Source organism: Salmo trutta, chromosome 14, assembly GCF_901001165.1.
Source record: "Salmo trutta chromosome 14, fSalTru1.1, whole genome shotgun sequence".
Classification (NCBI taxonomy): Eukaryota; Metazoa; Chordata; class Actinopteri; order Salmoniformes; family Salmonidae; genus Salmo; species Salmo trutta.
Genome location: NC_042970.1, coordinates 5,897,580 through 5,917,286, shown reverse-complemented (window position 1 = coordinate 5,917,286; position 19,707 = coordinate 5,897,580). Strand labels below are relative to the sequence as shown.

At 45.4% G+C, this 19,707-nt stretch overlaps 1 protein-coding gene and 1 long non-coding RNA gene across 3 annotated transcripts in view; both read left to right on the top strand.

Annotated features, from left to right (window-relative positions):
- Positions 1-2,141: 2,141 nt before the first annotated feature.
- On the top strand, positions 2,142-5,905 carry LOC115207280 (uncharacterized). 2 transcript variants are annotated; one of them, XR_003880976.1, is made up of 3 exons: positions 2,142-2,205; positions 4,305-4,424; positions 5,882-5,905. It is a non-coding gene; the product is annotated as an uncharacterized LOC115207280 (long non-coding RNA). The 2 variants fall into 2 exon arrangements; XR_003880977.1 differs by lacking the exon at positions 5,882-5,905 and adding an exon at positions 4,987-5,044.
- Positions 5,906-5,966: 61 nt separating this feature from the next.
- LOC115207279 (semaphorin-3D) overlaps positions 5,967-19,707 on the top strand; it is a 36,831-nt gene continuing 23,090 nt past the window's right edge. The window contains exons 1-6 of the mRNA XM_029774260.1: positions 5,967-5,975; positions 13,672-13,800; positions 13,950-14,092; positions 15,530-15,644; positions 16,055-16,124; positions 17,684-17,828. Of these exons, the coding sequence (XP_029630120.1) occupies positions 13,707-13,800; positions 13,950-14,092; positions 15,530-15,644; positions 16,055-16,124; positions 17,684-17,828 (567 nt within the window). The 5' untranslated portion in view covers positions 5,967-5,975; positions 13,672-13,706. The remainder of the gene's footprint in view (positions 5,976-13,671; positions 13,801-13,949; positions 14,093-15,529; positions 15,645-16,054; positions 16,125-17,683; positions 17,829-19,707) is intronic.

The window sequence follows — 19,707 nt, the reverse complement described above, 5'->3', positions numbered from 1 at the left end:
TCTACCTGCTGCACTCTAACAGTCTGGCTCTACCTACACGCACGTCAGTACCTTACTATCTACCTGGTCAGTACCTTACTGTCTATCTGGTCAGTACCTTACTGTCTACCTGGTCAGTACCTTACTGTCTACCTGGTCAGTACCTTACTGTCTACCTGGTCAGTACCTTACTGTCTACCTGGTCAGTACCTTACTGTCTACCTGGTCAGTACCTTACTGTTTACCTGATCAGTACCTTACTGTCTACCTGGTCAGTACCTTACTATCTACCTGGTCAGTACCTTACTATCTACCTGGTCAGTACCTTACTGTCTACCTGGTCAGTACCTTACTATCTACCTGGTCAGTACCTTACTATCTACCTGGTCAGTACCTTACTGTCTACCTGGTCAGTACCTTACTGTCTACCTGGTCAGTACCTTACTATCTACCTGGTCAGTACCTTACTATCTACCTGTCAGTCATACCTTACTGTCTACCTGGTCAGTACCTTACTGTCTACCTGGTCAGTACCTTACTATCTACCTGGTCAGTACCTTACTATCTACCTGGTCAGTACCTTACTGTCTACCTGGTCAGTACCTTACTGTCTACCTGGTCAGTACCTTACTGTCTACCTGGTCAGTACCTTACTATCTACCTGGTCAGTACCTTACTATCTACCTGGTCAGTACCTTACTGTCTACCTGGTCAGTACCTTACTGTCTACCTGGTCAGTACCTTACTGTCTACCTGGTCAGTACCTTACTGTCTACCTGGTCAGTACCTTACTGTCTACCTGGTCAGTACCTTACTGTCTACCTGATCAGTACCTTACTGTCTACCTGGTCAGTACCTTACTATCTACCTGGTCAGTACCTTACTATCTACCTGGTCAGTACCTTACTGTCTACCTGGTCAGTACCTTACTATCTACCTGGTCAGTACCTTACTATCTACCTGGTCAGTACCTTACTGTCTACCTGGTCAGTACCTTACTATCTACCTGGTCAGTACCTTACTGTCTACTGTGTACAGTCTACCTGGTCAGTACTGTACTCCTGGTCAGTACCTTACTATCTACCTGGTCAGTACCTTACTATCTACCTGGTCAGTACCTTACTGTCTACCTGGTCAGTACCTTACTGTCTACCTGGTCAGGACCTTACTGTCTACCTGGTCAGTACCTTACTATCTACCTGGTCAGTACCTTACTATCTACCTGGTCAGTACCTTACTGTCTACCTGGTCAGTACCTTACTGTCTACCTGGTCAGTACCTTACTGTCTACCTGGTCAGGACCTTACTGTCTACCTGGTCAGTACCTTACTATCTACCTGGTCAGTACCTTACTGTCTACCTGGTCAGTACCTTACTATCTACCTGGTCAGTACCTTACTATCTACCTGGTCAGTACCTTACTGTCTACCTGGTCAGTACCTTACTGTCTACCTGGTCAATACCTTACTGTCTACCTGGTCAGTACCTTACTGTCTACCTGGTCAGTACCTTACTGTCTACCTGGTCAGTACCTTACTGTCTACCTGGTCAGGACCTTACTGTCTACCTGGTCAGGACCTTACTGTCTACCTGGTCAGTACCTTACTATCTACCTGGTAAGTACCTTACTGTCTACCTGGTCAGTACCTTACTGTCTACCTGGTCAGTACCTTACTGTCTACCTGGTCAGTACCTTACTGTCTACCTGGTCAGTACCTTACTGTCTACCTGGTCAGTACCTTACTGCCTACCTGGTCAGTACCTTACTGTCTACCTGGTCAGTACCTTACTATCTACCTGATCAGTACCTTACTGTCTACCTGGTCAGTACCTTACTGCCTACCTGGTCAGTACCTTACTGCCTACCTGGTCAGTACCTTACTGTCTACCTGGTCAGTACCTTACTATCTACCTGATCAGTACCTTACTGTCTACCTGGTCAGTACCTTACTGTCTACCTGGTCAGTACCTTACTGCCTACCTGGTCAGTACCTTACTGCCTACCTGGTCAGTACCTTACAATCTCTCTTCACCCTTTAAAAAAAATAAGTTCCTCCTTAACTGTGTTGTTTTATCTCATTCCCATCAAAAACAAGAAGGAATTTCCTAAAATGCTGAAATCCATCTCTAAGCCAAGTGAAAACCCCTCCCTCCCTCTTTTAGATCTACTGGCCAGCTGCGACGGAACACGTTGAGCACTGCAGGCTGGCAGGGAAGAACTTGTCGGTAAGCAACAACAGCTTTCAAAGCCAGAGCAGCTTTTTTTAAAGCCCCTCCCCGTAGGGCTCCCATGGTCAAAAGTAGTGCACTCTGTAGGAAATAAAGGGAACCATTGGGACTCATACATGGATTAATAACATGGTGTATTTTGCTGTTTAGGTGATCAGTAATCCTCTGGAAGGGAGAAAACAGGCACACTTATAGCATGTCATTTGGACATGGCCAAGCACCCATCATAGTGTGTAATTGAAAACAAAGGCCTAAAGTTTGAGATTGTCTCCTTTATTTATGTTCTATTTGGGATATGTTTTAGGTTTATGAGACTCTCGGGAGACGGGTGGGTTCTCAACCCGTCCGTACTCGACATCTCATTTGCGTTAACGCCATCGATCACACCGACAGCGTCGTTTGCATTTTTGGGTACACCAGAAGTACATTCATTTTTGGGTACACCAGCAGTACATTCATTTTTGGGTACACCAGAAGTACATTCATTTTTGGGTACACCAGAAGTACATTCATTTTTGGGTACACCAGCAGTACATTCATTTTTAGGTACACCAGAAGTACATCCAGTTTTGGGTACACCAGAAGTACATTCATTTTTGGGTACACCAGAAGTACATTCATTTTGGGTACACCAGAAGTACATTCATTTTTGGGTACACCAGAAGTACATTCATTTTTGGGTACACCAGAAGTACATTAATTCCCCAATGGAACGCTGCGTTTTCCCATGCAGCATTGCGTCGCAGAGGCAGTTGCAGCGTGTCCTGTGGTGGTGCGTTGGATTGACAGAATGTACGAGTCAAACTGTAGGCTGTAGACGGCTTGACAGAATGTATGAGTCAAACTGTAGGCTGTAGACGACTTGACAGAATGTATGAGTCAAACTGTAGGCTGTAGACGACTTGACAGAATGTACGAGTCAAACTGTAGGCTGTAGACGGCTTGACAGAATGTACGAGCCAAACTGTAGGCTGTAGACGACTTGACAGAATGTACGAGTCAAACTGTAGGCTGTAGACGACTTGACAGAATGTACGAGTCAAACTGTAGGCTGTAGACGACTTGACAGAATGTATGAGTCAAACTGTAGGCTGTAGACGACTTGACAGAATGTACGAGTCAAACTGTAGGCTGTAGACGACTTGACAGAATGTACGAGCCAAACTGTAGGCTGTAGACGGATTGACAGAATGTACGAGCCAAACTGTAGGCTGTAGACGACTTGACAGAATGTACGAGCCAAACTGTAGGCTGTAGACGGATTGACAGAATGTACGAGCCAAACTGTAGGCTGTAGACGGCTTGACAGAATTACGAGCCAAACTGTAGGCTGTAGACGGCTTGACAGAATGTACGAGCCAAACTGTAGGCTGTAGACGACTTGACAGAATGTACGAGTCAAACTGTAGGCTGTAGACGGCTTGACAGAATGTACGAGTCAAACTGTAGGCTGTAGACGACTTGACAGAATGTTCGAGCCAAACTGTAGGCTGTAGACGACTTGACAGAATGTACGAGTCAAACTGTAGGCTGTAGACGACTTGACAGAATGTACGAGCCAAACTGTAGGCTGTAACGGATTGACAGAATGTACGAGCCAAACTGTAGGCTGTAGACGGCTTGACAGAATGTACGAGTCAAACTGTAGGCTGTAGACGGCTTGACAGAATGTACGAGTCAAACTGTAGGCTGTAGACGGATTGACAGAATGTACGAGCCAAACTGTAGGCTGTAGACGACTTGACAGAAATGGTGGCAGAAGGTGAATGTTGGAACTGTTGTTTCATCCACATCCAGACGATGCTGCCGGTGTGATTAAACTGTAACACATTCAACCAACAACCAGAGGTGTCAAGTGATTCTACTCTGACTATGTTCAATATATTCTTAGTTCATTTCTTCATAAATAATTAGCCTTTAGGCAAAGTGTTAATCAGGTTGGTAGAAGAACGAGTACAGGGTTTAGAATGATCATGTTTCAACTTTGTTAAACTATGGCCGTAATGTATATGATATATAAGGTATATGTGTATATGTGTATGTGTGTAATGTATCTTTGCATTGAGTGTAAATCCTAATATTGTGTATTGTTTCAGACTGACTGCGCCAACTACGTGCGTCTCCTCCAGCCCTTCAATAAGACTCACGTGTACGTCTGTGGCACCGGGGCCTACCACCCACAATGCACCTACATAGACCTGGGACGCAGTATTGAGGTGAGAAGGTGGAAGGATGGAGACAGGCTCTGTTCCACTCTCTCTTACTAAACTAAACTCTGACTTGTCATCTGTCTTTTGTTGCCTTTGCCGGATCCCAGAGGAGAGAGAGGAGAGAGAGAGAGAGAGAGAGGGGAGAGGGGAGAGGGAGGAGAGGGAGAGAGAGAGGAGAGAGGAGAGAGGAGAGAGGAGAGAGGAGAGAGGAGAGAGGAGAGAGGAGAGAGGAGAGAGAGAGAGGAGAGAGGAGAGAGGAGGAGAGGAGAGAGGAGAGAGAGAGAGAGGAGAGAGGAGGAGAGAGAGAGAGAGAGAGAGAGGAGGGAGAGAGGAGAGAGAGAGAGAGAGAGAGAAGGAGGAGAAGGAAGACTCACTCCAGACTTTCGTTTGCCTAAAATACGCATAAAGCTTTAATTGAGCATGAACTGTCACGGGTTTTTATTGGTTGTGGACGGTCGTTGTTAAAACAGGAACAGTTGAAGAAATCTGTCCATTCAACTCTTTCTACAAAAACTCTGACTTGTCAACTCTCTCTTTCCTGTTGTTGTTGGCCTTGACCAATCCACAGGTGGTTGGTGAAAAGTAGACTAAACACTTGATGAAAGTTGACATGATGAAAATCCAGCTGTCTACACACACACACAGCTACTATGTTACAGATGTCAACCCATTGCTGTGTCATCTCCAAAAAAAATCACACAGCAGTTGCCTCTTTGACTTGCTCCTCTTGGCCTCTTCAGAGTTTTCTCTTCTCTTCTGTTTTTTTTTTTTTTACGGCATATTGAGGCTCAGTGGAGGAGGCTTAATGAATGTTGCTGTGGAGATGGAACGATTACACTGTGGAGGTTGATATGGTTCTCTGTGGTTGAGGAGGGTTAATAATGATACTGTGGAGGTTAATAATGTTACTGTGGAGGTTAATAATGTTACTGTGGAGGTTAATAATGATACTGTGGAGGTTAATAATGTTACTGTGGAGGTTAATAATGTTACTGGGGAGGTTAATAATGTTACTGTGGAGGTTAATAATGTTACTGTGGAGGTTAATAATGATACTGTGGAGGTTGAGATGGTTCTCTGTGGTTGAGGAGGGTTAATAATGATACTGTGGAGGTTGAGATGGTTTCTCTGTGGTTGAGGAGGGTTAATAATGATACTGTGGAGGTTGATATGGTTCTCTGTGGTTGAGGAGGGTTAATAATGATACTGTGGAGGTTGAGATGGTTCTCTGTGGTTGAGGAGGGTTAATAATGTTACTGTGGAGGTTGAGATGGTTCTCTGTGGTTGAGGAGGGTTAATAATGATACTGTGGAGGTTGAGATGGTTCTCTGTGGTTGAGGAGGGTGTAATAATGTTACTGTGGAGGTAATAATGTTACTGTGGAGGTTGAGATGGTTCTCTGTGGTCGAGGAGGGTTAATAATGTTACTGTGGAGGTTGAGATTGGTTCTCTGTGTGTCCAAGGAGCCATCGTTCCGCCTGCTGAGCATGCTGTGGAGTCTGGACGGGGGAAATGCCCCTTTAGTCCATGGGAGCCCTTCACCCGCCAGGCTCACTGGTAAGTCATACATGTAATATAGTAAAATATGGAAATGAAATAGAAAATAGAGAATTGAAAATGACTTCCACAACTGTCAACGCTGACTGTGACACATGCTGTACCTTTACAACAACAAAAAACATGAAATTGCAGTTTCACATGTTGATCTTACATTTCACATGTGAAACCCTATTTTATCATGTACGGTATTTAATTTAGCGTTCACATGTTAACACCACCTTTTCACATGTGAGGAAATAACATGTTTTTCACTTCACATGTGAATTGCAAGTTCACAGGTGAAAACAATCACATGTGAAAACCCCATTTGCAGTTTCACATGTAAGAAAACTCACAGGTGTAAATTTCACATTTGACATGTGGAATTGCAAGTTCACCATGTGGTTGATAAATAGTGTTATTCTCTCACATGTGAAAAGGTTGGTGATAACATGTTGCAGTAGTAATGTCTGTAATGCCAGTCCGTAAAAAGGTTACTTAGCCTACCTGACTGTAATAATTCAACTGTGTAAAAAATACAAATGAAAAGTCTTCCATTATTATTGCCAGTGCTCCCTGGTGTTGCAATCAACATACATGTATACTTAGCTCTACCACAGGGAGAGACATATTTACATTTTAGTCATTTAGCAGACGCTCTTATCCAGAGCGACTTACAGTAGTGAATGCATACATTTCATACATTTTTTTTTTTTTCCCCCATACTGGCCCCCCGTGAGAATCAAACCCACAACCCTGGCATACAAAAACACCATGCTCTACCAACTGAGCTACAGGGAAGGCTATTCAGTGTGTTACTGCTGCAGGTGCACGTCTCTATTTTTCCTACGTTGGTCCGTGGAATTTTCAAAATCTAGAGATAACATGTTTAACACTAAAACTGTGTTTAAGTATTAATTGTATTGTAAATTAATTGTTGAAAAACTGGTGAGATTGTCTTCCCTATTTACATGAGTGTAGCCAAGCTAAGTAGCTAGCTAGATCACTTTTGTTTGCAAAGTCAATAGCTAGGGTTCCATCCAATTAGTGACAGATTTTCATGCAAACATTCTGAAATTCGCATAAATAAAATATACGCATTTTCCCCCAAGTGTTGTGTTTCCACCAGAACGGACTTGTTACTGATCAGTGTGTAGTGAAGTAATGCACACAAAAATGTTCCTTTTTCGCTTAAATGTTCATGTACCGAATAAAAATCTAAAGATGAACTCTACTGATAACAGAAACTGATATGTTAAATAGCAAATTCTGCCTATTCTGGTTTTGGCATGTGCTCTTTAGCCAACAGCTCACAGATACAGTGCGGGAAGGCTGTGCCCGGGGGTACTGTTGGTTAGTCTACATGATGAGAGTATTATGGATACGAGTGTGAATATTGTCTACATAATGAGATTATTATGGATACGTCAAGCATTGATCATCACGTCACCAGAATCAAACCCTCGATAATTATTGGAAAGATCCATCAAGCTCATCGTGTACTTTCACCACCCTGTGAAGTTCATCATAACTTATTTCCTCTGTAGCCTAATAACTGCATGGTTTCCTGATGAGTCGTAGTGGGAGGACCCCACACCATGTCATCGCGTGACTCCAAGTTTACTTCGATATTTGCGCATAAAGGCGTTTCCACCGCCATTTCTCGCATAATTAATTTTACCGACACAAAAGATCCCACGATATAGAACTAACAAATGATCTGTTTTGGTTCTAAAATGGTTTAATGGGTAAATACGAACCACGGCAATTATATATATTTTAGAAAGTTGCTAATTGCTAACCTCTAGCTAGCTTAGTGATAGGCGATAGCTAGTTTTCCATTTCGTCCTAGCTACTTATTTAAAAAATTCTGTTATTGTTAGCTAGCTGTCCATATAGTTTTGTTACATTTAATACACAGGCCTAAAAGGGATTTAAATGTATTTGAAAATGTGTGAATGTGTTTGCTTTTGGAATGAATAATGTTCTATAAAGAGATTATTTTGAATTAGGCCTGTCAGAGTTAATCAGTTAACTCGAGTTTGTCATTTTAGTGCACACATATTTTTTGTATCGTGATTAATCGTATTGTGTCACGACCTCCGCCAAAGTCGGTCCCTCTCCTTGTTCGTTCGGTGTTCGGCGGTCGACGTCACCGACCTGCTAGCCATCACTGATCCATTTTTCATTTTCCATTGGTTTTGTCTTCCTTCACACCTGGTTCCAATCCCATCAATACATGTTGTGTATTTAACCCTCTGTTTCCCCTCATGTCCTTGTCGGAGATTGTTTTATTGTATGTTATGTGCAAGTCATGTGTCGGTGTGCGACGGGTTTTGTACCTACTTATATTATTTTTTGTATATTTTGGTTTTGGAGTTTTATGAGCACTTATTAAACGGCTCCGTTTATACCAAGTTCGTTTTTCCTGTGCCTGACTTCCCTGCCACCAGCACACACCCATTACAGAATCTCCGACCATAACTATGGAGTCAGCAGGAGAGGGTACCCCGGCCATTGAGGTGGAGCAGCGCGTCCAGGAGCATGCAGTTATACTCTACCATCTTGGCGCCGCCATGGATCGTGTTGTCCAGAAAATGGACCGCTGGAAGAGAGACAGGGAGTTCTTCCAGCGCCTTCACCAGCACAACCGGGGTCTCCCCTGAGTGCCCCTTTCCCGCCTGAACCCAGTGGGATCCGTCTCTCCAGGAATACGACGGGAGGGCTGCGAACTGCCAGGGGTTCTTGTTGCAGTTATACCTCTATCTGGCCACCGTCCACCCGGCTCCATCGGACCGTGAGAGGGATGTCCGCACTCGTCTCATGCCTCACCGGGAAAGCCCTGGAGTGGGCCAACGCCGTGTGGAGAGAGGGAGATGCGGGCGTTGGACCAGTTTGAGGAGTTCACCCGCCGTTTCCGGGCGGTCTTCGACCACCCGCCTGAGGGTAGAGCGGCAGGTGAACGCCTCTTCCATCTGAGGCAGGGGACGAGGAGCGCCCCAGGAGTTCACCCTGGAGTTTAGGACCCTGGCTGCCAGCGCGGGATGGAACAACAGGGCCCTGATCAACCATTACCGCTGCAGTCTGCGCGAGGACATCCGGCGGGAGCTGGCCTGCAGAGACACCAACCTCACGTTTGACCAGCTGGTGGACCTGTCCATCCGGCTGGACACCTGCTGCCTACTCGCGGACGTTCACATCGGGGTCTGGTGGTTCCATCCCCTCGCACCCCTCTCTCCTGAACCTATGGAGCTGGGAGGGGCGGTGCGCAGGGGAGACCGGACGGGGGTTCCACGCTCGTGTAACATCTTGTGGCCGCCAGAGGTCACACTGCTGGTTGGTGCCCGGGTTGGTTCCTCTGGGAAGCGAGGCAGCAGGCAAGGCACTCTGGCATCACCCCAGGTGAGCCGGCACCACTTCACCCAGAGTCCTCTGTTGTTCATATGTTTGTGTCTGTCACGTTCCCTGAGTTTTCCCCCGAATTCCCAGCATAAGGCGCTCGCGATTCAGTCGCGGCTGGAATTTTATTGATAGAGATTTAGCAGTATAGTTTAGGGATCCCCATCTTTCCCGTGGATGTGCCCCTTCCCCGTTCGCGCCTTAGATAGTCGAACCATTAGGGTCAGGGTTGATTAGGAATGTCACCGCGCCTTTGGGCATGGTGACGCAGGGGGGTCACAAGGAGAGAATTAGTCTCTTCACTCATTGACTCTCCTGTGTTCCCGTAGTGCTGGGCCTACCCTGGTTAGCCTGTCATGACCCCACTGTTTCTTGGCCAGCAGAGAGCTCACACGGGGGTGGTCACGAGAGTGCTCAGGGAGGTGTTTTAGGGGTTTCCGTTGGTGCTACTACGGTTGGATGAGTCCAGACCAGGTCGCCACCGTGCGCATTCCCCTGAATATGCCGATTTGGCTCACGCTTCTCCAAAAAGAAGGCGACTCAATTGCCACCTTCATCGACGGGGTGATTGTGCGATAGACCTCCTGGTAGATGCTGGCACTTCCCAGGAGTCACTGTATCCCCTCTCACAGGCGGAGACGAGGCTATGGACACATATGTCTCCGAATCCCTGCGTCAGGGGTACATTCGGTCCTCCACTTCTCGAGTTTCTTTTTTGTGAAGAGAAGGGAGGTCTGCGCCCGTGTATTGACTATCGGGGTCTGAAATCAGATCACTGCGAGGTACAGTTACCCGCTAACCGCTCATAGCCACAGCAATAGAGTCAATGCACGGGGCGCACTTTCTTCACCAAACTAGATCTCAGGAGCGCTTACCAACCTGTGCGTATCCGGAGGGAGACGAGTGGAAGACGGCATTTAATACCACCTCTGGGCACTATGAGTAACCTCGTCATGCCGTACGGGTTGATGAATGCGCCATCAGTCTCCAAGCCGTTTGTAGACGAGATTTTCAGGGACCTGCATGGGCAGGGTGTAGTGGTGTATATTGATGACATTTTGATATACTCCGCTACACGCGCTGAGCATGTGTCCCTGGTGCACAGGGTGCTTGGTCGACTGTTGGGAGCACTGCCACCGACACGCATCCATTACATATTGTCTGAAAGCGTTAAAGATACACTGAAAATATCCAAAATACATAATCTATACAGCTTTTAAACAACAAAGCGATGTCAAAACAAGTTGATGTTGAGGTTAAAGAAAGTGAGCTTATCAATTACCAGATTTATTTTCTAACTGTTACTTTGGACAAATCAAGCTCAATTACAGCTCTTACTTCATAAAATTCTGAATTTGCAATTATTCGTGATTACTCACAGCATATCCTGAGATTATATCGACAACATTTAAAAAAACATTTCACAGGCCTATTTTTGAACAGTCAGTATTCTGGACAATGAAAGAAAAACCAGTGTTGACCCTCTTGATCTAATGGACTGTCACAGGGGTTGTTGAATGGAGACCGAGGCACAGTGTGCATAATGCTCATTCTTTGTATTTAATGAAATACACTTTAACAACAAAACAACAAAAACGACCAACAACAGTCCCGTCAGGTACACTAGACTAAACGGAGAACAACCACCCACAAAACCACATGAAAAACAGGCTGCCTAAGTATGGCTTCCAATCAGAGACAACGATAGACAGTTGCCTCTGATTGGAAACCATACCTGTACCTGCGGGACAGGTACAGAAAATGCCAACATAGAATGAAACTCTAGACAACCCACATAGAAAACAGAAAACCCAAAACACATAGACAAAACACCGCCCTGTCACGCCCCTGACCAATCTACTAGGGAAAAATGACCTCATACCAGGGTCAGGACGTGACATGGACAAGACGTTGGAAACCCAGGTTCTAAACCTGCCCGTTTGCAAAAGCACACGTGGAACTTAGAATATCACATGTGAAATGTTGAGAAACCATGTGTCTGAGTCATGTGACAAATGTTTCTTCTTTTCTTACACATTATTATTATTATTTTTTTCTTTATGTGATTTGTTCATACATGTGCCCGAAAACCACCGTTTTTCGTACATGTTTTAAAAAATAATTTAATTTTTTTTTTTTGTAAGGGCATATTCGGTATACATGTTGCTCATGCAGGAATTAAACCCACCCTACCAGTCTTGAGAACAATTATGAGACTCTTCAGAAATAGTCTGACCAGGAAGGGAACCAGGAAGGGAACCAGGAAGGGAACCAGGAAGGGAGCCAGGAAGGGAGCCAGGAAGGGAACCAGGAAGGGAGCCAGGAAGGGAACCAGGAAGGGAGCCAGGAAGGGAACCGAGGACAGGGAACCAGGAAGGAGGAAACGAGTGAACAACCATGATTTAGTTGTCATCGCGTAGTTTTGACGTCAATCCCAGCGGACCTCAGTACAAAAAACATATGATTCATAATTACAGGCTGCTCTGTGCTTTTCTAGGATTGTGATGCAAGATCCAAAAGCATCAGCTGAATTCAATACTCACACAGGCTATATATTTACCAGTATATACAAATATACTGTCAAAAATATATGACAGACAATATATTTCATAACAATATATTTTGAACATGTTTGTCTGTTGCATTAGGATATAACTGCACACTGAGTACTGAGTTTCCGAAATAATGAAACCATTCCTAATTACTCTTAGCCTCGTAAACCAGACTGATTGCTGTGTTCAGCCATTTACTTCAGTTTTGAAAAATACATTATAAAGATGTAATAGAGATAAACTCAGCAAAAAAAGAAACGTCCCTTTTTCAGGACCCTGTCTTTCAAAGATAATTTGTTAAAATCCAAATAACTTCACAGATCTTCATTGTAAAAGGTTTAAACACTGTTTCCCATGCTTGTTCAATGAACCATAAACAATTAATGAACATGCACCTGTGGGAACGGTTGTTAAGACACTAACAGCTTACAGACGGTAGGCAATTAAGGTCACAGTTATGAACACTTAGGACACTTAAGAGGCCTTTCTACTGACTCTGAAAAAAAGAAAGAAAGAAAGATGCCCAGGGTCCCTGCTCATCTGCGTTAACGTGCTTTTAGGCAGGCTGTAAGGAGGCATGAGGAACACAGATGTGGCCAGGGCAATAAATTGCAATGTTCGTACTGTGAGACGCCTAAGACAGCGTTGCAGGGAGACAGGACGGACAGCTGATCGTCCTCACAGTGGCAGACCATGTGTAACAATACCCGCACAGGATCGGTACATCCGAACATCACACCTGTGGGACAGGTACAGGATGGGAACAACAACTGCCCGAGTTACACCAGGAACGCCCACCCCCTCCATCAGTGCTCAGACAGTCTGCAACAGGCTGAAAGATGCTGGACTGAGGGCTTGTAGGCCTGTTGTAAGGAAGGTCCTCACCAGACATCACCGGCAACAACGTTTCCTATGGGCACAAACCCACTGTTGCTGGAGCAGACAGGACTGGCTAAAAGTGCTCTTCACTGATGAGTCGCGGTTTTGTCTCACCAGGGTTGATGGTCGGATTCATGTTTATCGATGAAGGAATGAGCGTTACACCGAGGCCTGTACTCTGAAGCGGGATCGATTTGGAGGTGGAGGGTCCGTCATGGTCTGGGGCGGTGTGTCACAGAATCATCAGACTGAGCTTGTTGTCATTGCAGGCAATCTCAATGCTGTGCGTTACAGGGAAGACATCCTCCTCCCTCATGTGGTACCCTTCCTGCAGGCTCATCCTGACATGACCCTCCAGCATGACAATGACAATGCCACCAGCCATACTGCTCGTTCTGTGCGTGATTTCCTGCAAGACAGGAATTTCAGTGTTCTGCCATGGCCAGAGAAGAGCCCGGATCTCAATCCCATTGAGGACGTCTGGGACCGGTTGGATCGGAGGGTGAGGGCTAGGGCCATTCCCCCCAGAAATGTCCGGGAACTTGCAGGTGCCTTGGTGGAAGTGTGGGGTAACATCTCACAGCAAGAACTGGCAAATCTGGTGCAGTCCATGAGGAGGAGATGCACTGCAGGACTTAACGCAGCTGGTGGCCACACCAGATACTGACTGTTACTTTTGATTTGACCCCCCCCCTTTGTTCAGGGACACATTATTTCAATTTCTGTTAGTCACATGTCTGTGGAACGTGTTCAGTTTATGTCTCAGTTTTTGAATCTTGTTATGTTCATACAAATATTTACACAAAATAACGCAGTTGACAGTGAGAGGACCTTTTTTTTTTATTAGTATTTATGTATTTGTGTTTTCTTACGTCACCGTCTAGATGGAGATTTGTATGCCGGGACATCAGTGGATTTCATGGGCACCAACGCAGCTATATTCCGTACCTCTGTGCACAGCAGCAAACAACACTATATACGCACTGAGGCCTACCAGGACCATTGGCTCAATGGTGAGACGGACAGACAGCTGTACTACGTACCCTCTATGCACAGCAGCAACCAGCACTATATACGCACTGAGAGAACCTCCAAGACTGCAGTGAATTAATGAGTAGAAGTTTAAGTCCTCATCGGATATCCTTTGTTTCCCTCCACGCAGAGCCAGAGTTTGTGGGTTCCTTCTCTATCCCAGATACACACAGTGTGGACGATGACAAAGTCTACATCTTCTTCAAAGGAGAAGATGTAGAGTCCAGCCAGTGGGACAAGAGGGTTTACAGCAGAGTGGCACGCGTCTGCAAGGTGAGGGGGGATGATAGGACGACATGGAGAACAGATACTGTAGTAACTTTAGCCTAACACCTAGCCACCTCACCTTGAGGTTTCAGACCTCTTGGCGTAACGGTTAAGGTGTTGGCTTGACAGTCGCTGGTTTAAGTCCCTGTTGGGACTACTGTACATATCCCGGATATGGAGAACAGATATATACTGTAGGGTTTTCAGACCTCTTGGCGTAACGGTTGGGGCTACCCCCCCGAATTCGCTACAATATTATCACAAATGGCTTAATGGAAGATCCTACAGTAATAGATCCTACAGTTATAGATCCTACAGTTATAGATCCTACAGTAACAGCAGATCCTACAGTAATAGATCCTACAGTAACAGCAGATCCTACAGTTATAGATCCTACAGTAATAGATCCTACAGTAACAGCAGATCCTACAGTAATAGATCCTACAGTAATAGATCCTACAGTAACAGCAGATCCTACAGTAAAAGATCCTACAGTTATAGATCCTACAGTAACAGCAGATCCTACAGTTATAGATCCTACAGTAACAGCAGATCCTACAGTAATAGATCCTACAGTAATAGATCCTACAGTAATAGATCCTACAGTTATAAATCGTACAGTTATAAATCCTACAGTAACAGCAGATCCTACAGTAATAGATCCTACAGTTATAGATCCTACAGTAACAGCAGATCATACAGTAATAGATCCTACAGTAACAATAGATCCTACAGTAATAGATCCTGCAGTAATAGATCCTGCAGTAATAGATCCTACAGTAATAGATCCTACAGTAACAGATTCTACAGTAACAATAGATTCTACAGTAACAGATCCTACAGTAACAGCAGATCCTACAGTAACAGAAGAGCCTACAGTAACAGAAGAGCCTACAGTAATATATTCTACAGTAACAGCAGATCCTACAGTAATATATTCTACAGTAACAGCAGCTCCTACAGTAACATATCCTACAGTAACAGCAGAGATTACTGTAATAGATCCTACAGTAATATATCCTACAGTAACAGCAGAGCCTACAGTAATATATTCTACAGTAACAGCAGAACCTACCGTAACAGCAGATCCTACAGTAACAACAGCAGATCCTACAGTAACAACAGCAGATCCAACAGTAACAGCAGATCCTACAGTAACAACAGCAGATCCTACAGTAACAGCAGAGCCTACAGTAATATATTCTACAGTAACAGCAGATCCTACAGTAATATATTCTACAGTAATAGCAGATCTTACAGTAATATATTATACAGTAACAGCAGATCCTACAGTACAGCAGATCCTACAGTAATATATTCAACAGTAACAGCAGATCCTACAGTGACTGATTTGACTGATATTAGTGAGACTAAAAGCACCTAATTGAAAGTGATCTAGATGTTGGTTTCATGTCCGATCTCCTCCTCTGTGCGTCCCGTTAGAATGACGTTGGAGGGAAGAGGAGTCTGACTAACCGTTGGAGTACCTTCCTCAAGGCCCGTCTGGTGTGTTCTGTACCAGGACCTGCTGGACTGGACACACAGTTTGACGAGCTAGGTATGTTTTTAATTATACATACTGCCCGGCTGAGTTGATGTTTAATGTACCAACAAATGAGTGTACTCTGTTTGGCTGCAAGGTTTCACTTTCTAATTTTGATTGCCAACATTTCAGGCGAATTACCAATGCCTACTTTTTTTTTCTCAATGATCTCTGTTTCGACGATCTCTGTTTCAATGATCTCTGTTTCGACGATCTCTGTTTCAATGATCTCTGTTTCAATGATTTCTGTTTTCGACGATCTCTGTTTCAATGATCTCTGTTTCGACGATCCTCTGTTTCAATGATCTCTGTTTCAATGATTTCTGTTTCGACGATCTCCGTTTCGACGATCTCCGTATCGACGATCTCTGTTTCGATGATCTCCGTTTCGATGATCTCCGTTTCCCCACTGTGTGTGTGTTCAGAGGATGTCTTCATGCTGGAGACCAAAGACTCCCAGAACCCCATCGTCTATGGAGTGTTCTCCACCTCCAGGTGAGTTTGGGTTTTTAAACCCAACAAAACACGTTGGAGATTATGATTCAAAATTACAGAGTATGGTTGAATAAGACAAATGTGTTGAATGATTCGATAACTGAATATTTGGTCTAACTAGAAAAGTACACTCAGAACCAGCCTTTTCATCTTCTCAGTGAGAAACACCCAAAAAGACAATAGAAAGTTGAGAGGATGTTAAAAGGATGTTTTCCTCTTCCTACACGTGTACACTCCCACCACCGGTAAGCACACACTCCTTCCCAGTGCTGCAGTGACCCCCAGGGGTCAGGGGTTATACAGGGGTCAGGGTTGTAGAGGCTCGGCTGGTTGTGTTATTGTAACCCACTGGATCCATGTTAACACTCACTTCCCTTCTCCACCCTCCTCTCTCAACTCTCTCTCTTCTCCACTCTCCTCTTTCTCTCTCTTCTCCACCCTCCTCTCTCCTCTCTCTGTTCTCCACCCTCCTCTCTCTCAACTCTCTCTCTCTTCTCCACCCTCCTCTCTCAACTCTCTCTCTCTTCTCCACCCTCCTCTCTCAACTCCCTCTCTTCTCCACCCTCCTCTCTCCTCTCTCTCTTCTCCACCCTCCTCTCTCCTCTCTCTCTTCTCCACCCTCCTCTCTCTCAACTCTCTCTCTCTCTTCTCCATCCTCCTCTCTCAACTCCCTCTCTTCTCCACCCTCCTCTCTCCTCTCTCTCTTCTCCACCCTCCTCTCTCTCAACTCTCTCTCTTTCTTCTCCACCCTCCTCTCTCTCAACTCCCTCTCTTCTCTACCCTCCTCTCTCCTCTCTCTCTTCTCCACCCTCCTCTCTCTCTTCTCCACCCTCCTCTCTCTCAATTCTCTCTCTCTTCTCCACCCTCCTCTCTCCTCTCTCTTCTCCACCCTCCTCTCTCTCAACTCTCTCAACTCCCTCTCTTCTCCACCCTCCTCTCTCCTCTCTCTCTCTTCTCCACCCTCCTCTCTCTCTCTTCTCCACCCTCCTCTCTCCTCTCTCTCTCTTCTCCACCCTCCTCTCTCCTCTCTCTCTTTTCTCCACCCTCCTCTCTCTCTCTTCTCCACCCTCCTCTGTCCTCTCTCTCTTCTCCATCCTCCTCTCTCAACTCTTTCTCTCTTCTCCACCCTCCTCTCTCTCAACGCTCTCTCTTCTCCACCCTCCTCTCTCCTCTCTCTTCTCCACCCTCCTCTCTCAACTCTTTCTCTCTTCTCCACCCTCCTCTCTCTCAACGCTCTCTCTTCTCCACCCTCCTCTCTCCTTTCTCTCTTCTCCACCCTCCTCTCTCTCTCTTCACCACTCTCTCCTCTCTCTCTCTCTCTCTCTCTCTCTCTCTCTCTCTCTCTCTCTCTCTCTCTCTCTCTCTCTCTCTCTCTCTCTCTCTCTCTCTCTCTCTCTCTCTCTCTCTCTCTCTCTCTCTCTCTCTCTCTCTCTCTCTCTCTCTCTCTCTCTCTCTCTCTCTCTCTCTCTCTCTCTCTCTCTCTCTCTCTCTCTCTCTCTCTCTCTCTCTCTCTCTCTCTCTCTCTTCTCCACTCGCCTCTAACCCCCCCCCTCCCTTAGTTCTGTATTCAGAGGGTCAGCAGTGTGTGTCTACTCCATGGCCTCTATCAGGGCAGCCTTCAACGGTCCGTTCGCCCATAAGGAAGGGCCCGACTACCGCTGGGTGGAGTACAAGGGGAGGATCCCATATCCACGACCTGGCACTGTGAGTTCTCAGTAGGGACTATCTGAGGGTTTGTTTAAAGAAGTGACAGACAGACAGACAGATGGACGGATGGATGGATAGATAGGGAAGCAGTGTCAAACAGACAGGAAGAGAGACAGACAGACAGACAGACAGACAGACAGACAGACAGACAGACAGACAGACAGACAGACAGACAGACAGACAGACAGACAGACAGACAGACAGACAGACAGACAGACAGACAGACAGACAGTCCTGTGTGGCTCAGTTGGTAGAGTATGGCGTTTGAAACAGCAGGATCATGGATTTGATTCCCGCTGGTGTCACCAAAAATGTATGTACCTACTAATGTAAGTCGCTCTGAATAAAAATGTAAACAGCTTATGTACAGAAAAGATAAACAGACAGATTGGCAGGCAGGCAGGCAGACAGACAGACAGACAGACAGACAGACAGACAGACAGACAGACAGACAGACAGACAGACAGACAGACAGACAGACAGACAGACAGACAGACAGACAGACAGACAGACAGACGTGTTGATTAAGATGATAGAGCTGTTGGAAGTTAACTGCTGGCAGGTTGTCTTAACACCTCAGTTATGAGTTCTCCTGGGAAATCTGTAACTTGTCAGCCAAAGACTTCAGGGGAATGTATAATATGTTTTAGTGCTCTGTCTGAAGTGGCATGCTGAGCTGTTATTATAGACTCCCTCCCCATGTTAGAGAACACTACAGGCAGGGGAGCGGCTCCTTGAATGTGCTAGATTACCACACACACACACACACACACACACACACACACACACACACACACACACACACACACACACACACACACACACACACACACACACACACAGTTCCTTGAATGTATTTGATTATCGCTAGGGTCAGGGATGTCAGTGTTTTGTGGTTACATGATTAAAATGTAACCCGCTTCATATCGTCCTGTTTAGTTACGACCCCTGATTATAGTCACTGAACAGCTTCCTGTTTAGTTACGACCCCTGATTATAGTCACTGAACAGCTTCCTGTTTAGTTACGACCCCTGATTAGAGTCACTGAACAGCTTCCTGTTTAGTTACGACCCCTGATTATAGTCACTGAACAGCTACACATCGTCCGGTTTAGTTACGACCCCTGATTAGAGTCACTGAACAGCTTCCTGTTTAGTTACAACCCCTGATTATAGTCACTGAACAGCTTCCTGTTTAGTTACGACCCCTGATTTGAGTCACTGAACAGCTTCCTGTTTAGTTACGACCCCTGATTTGAGTCACTGAACAGCCCACAGAGATATAGAGTAATAGCAGCCACATTTAAAAGGAAATAAACATAGTCCAATTGAGGTTCTTTTGCCATGTTTAAACACTTGAATTTTTTTTCATTTAACCAGGCAAGTCAGTTAGGAACAAATTCTTATTTACAATGACGGCCTACCGGGAAACAGTGCCTTGTTCAGGGGCAGAACGACAGATTTTTATCTTGTCAGCTCAGGGATTCGATCCGGCAACCTTTCGGTTACGGGCCCAACACACTTACCACTAGGCTACCTGCCGCCCATAATTCCACAATGGTACTCATGCTTGTCATATCCAGCACTAAGGCCTACACTCTCTACATCACTATAATGCTTTCAGTATGATAGGTGGGAAATTACATCATCTCTGATAACTTAAAGACCCAATGCTGTCAAAAACTAGATGCGTCTGTGTTTTATATACGTAGACTGAGTGATCAAAACATTAGGAACACGTTCCACAGGGATGCTGGCCCATGTTGACTCCAATGCTTCCCCACAGTTGTGTTGAGTTTGCTGGATGTCCTTTGGGCGTGGGACCATTCTTGATACACACGGGAAAAACCCAGCAGCGTTGCAGTTCTTGACACAA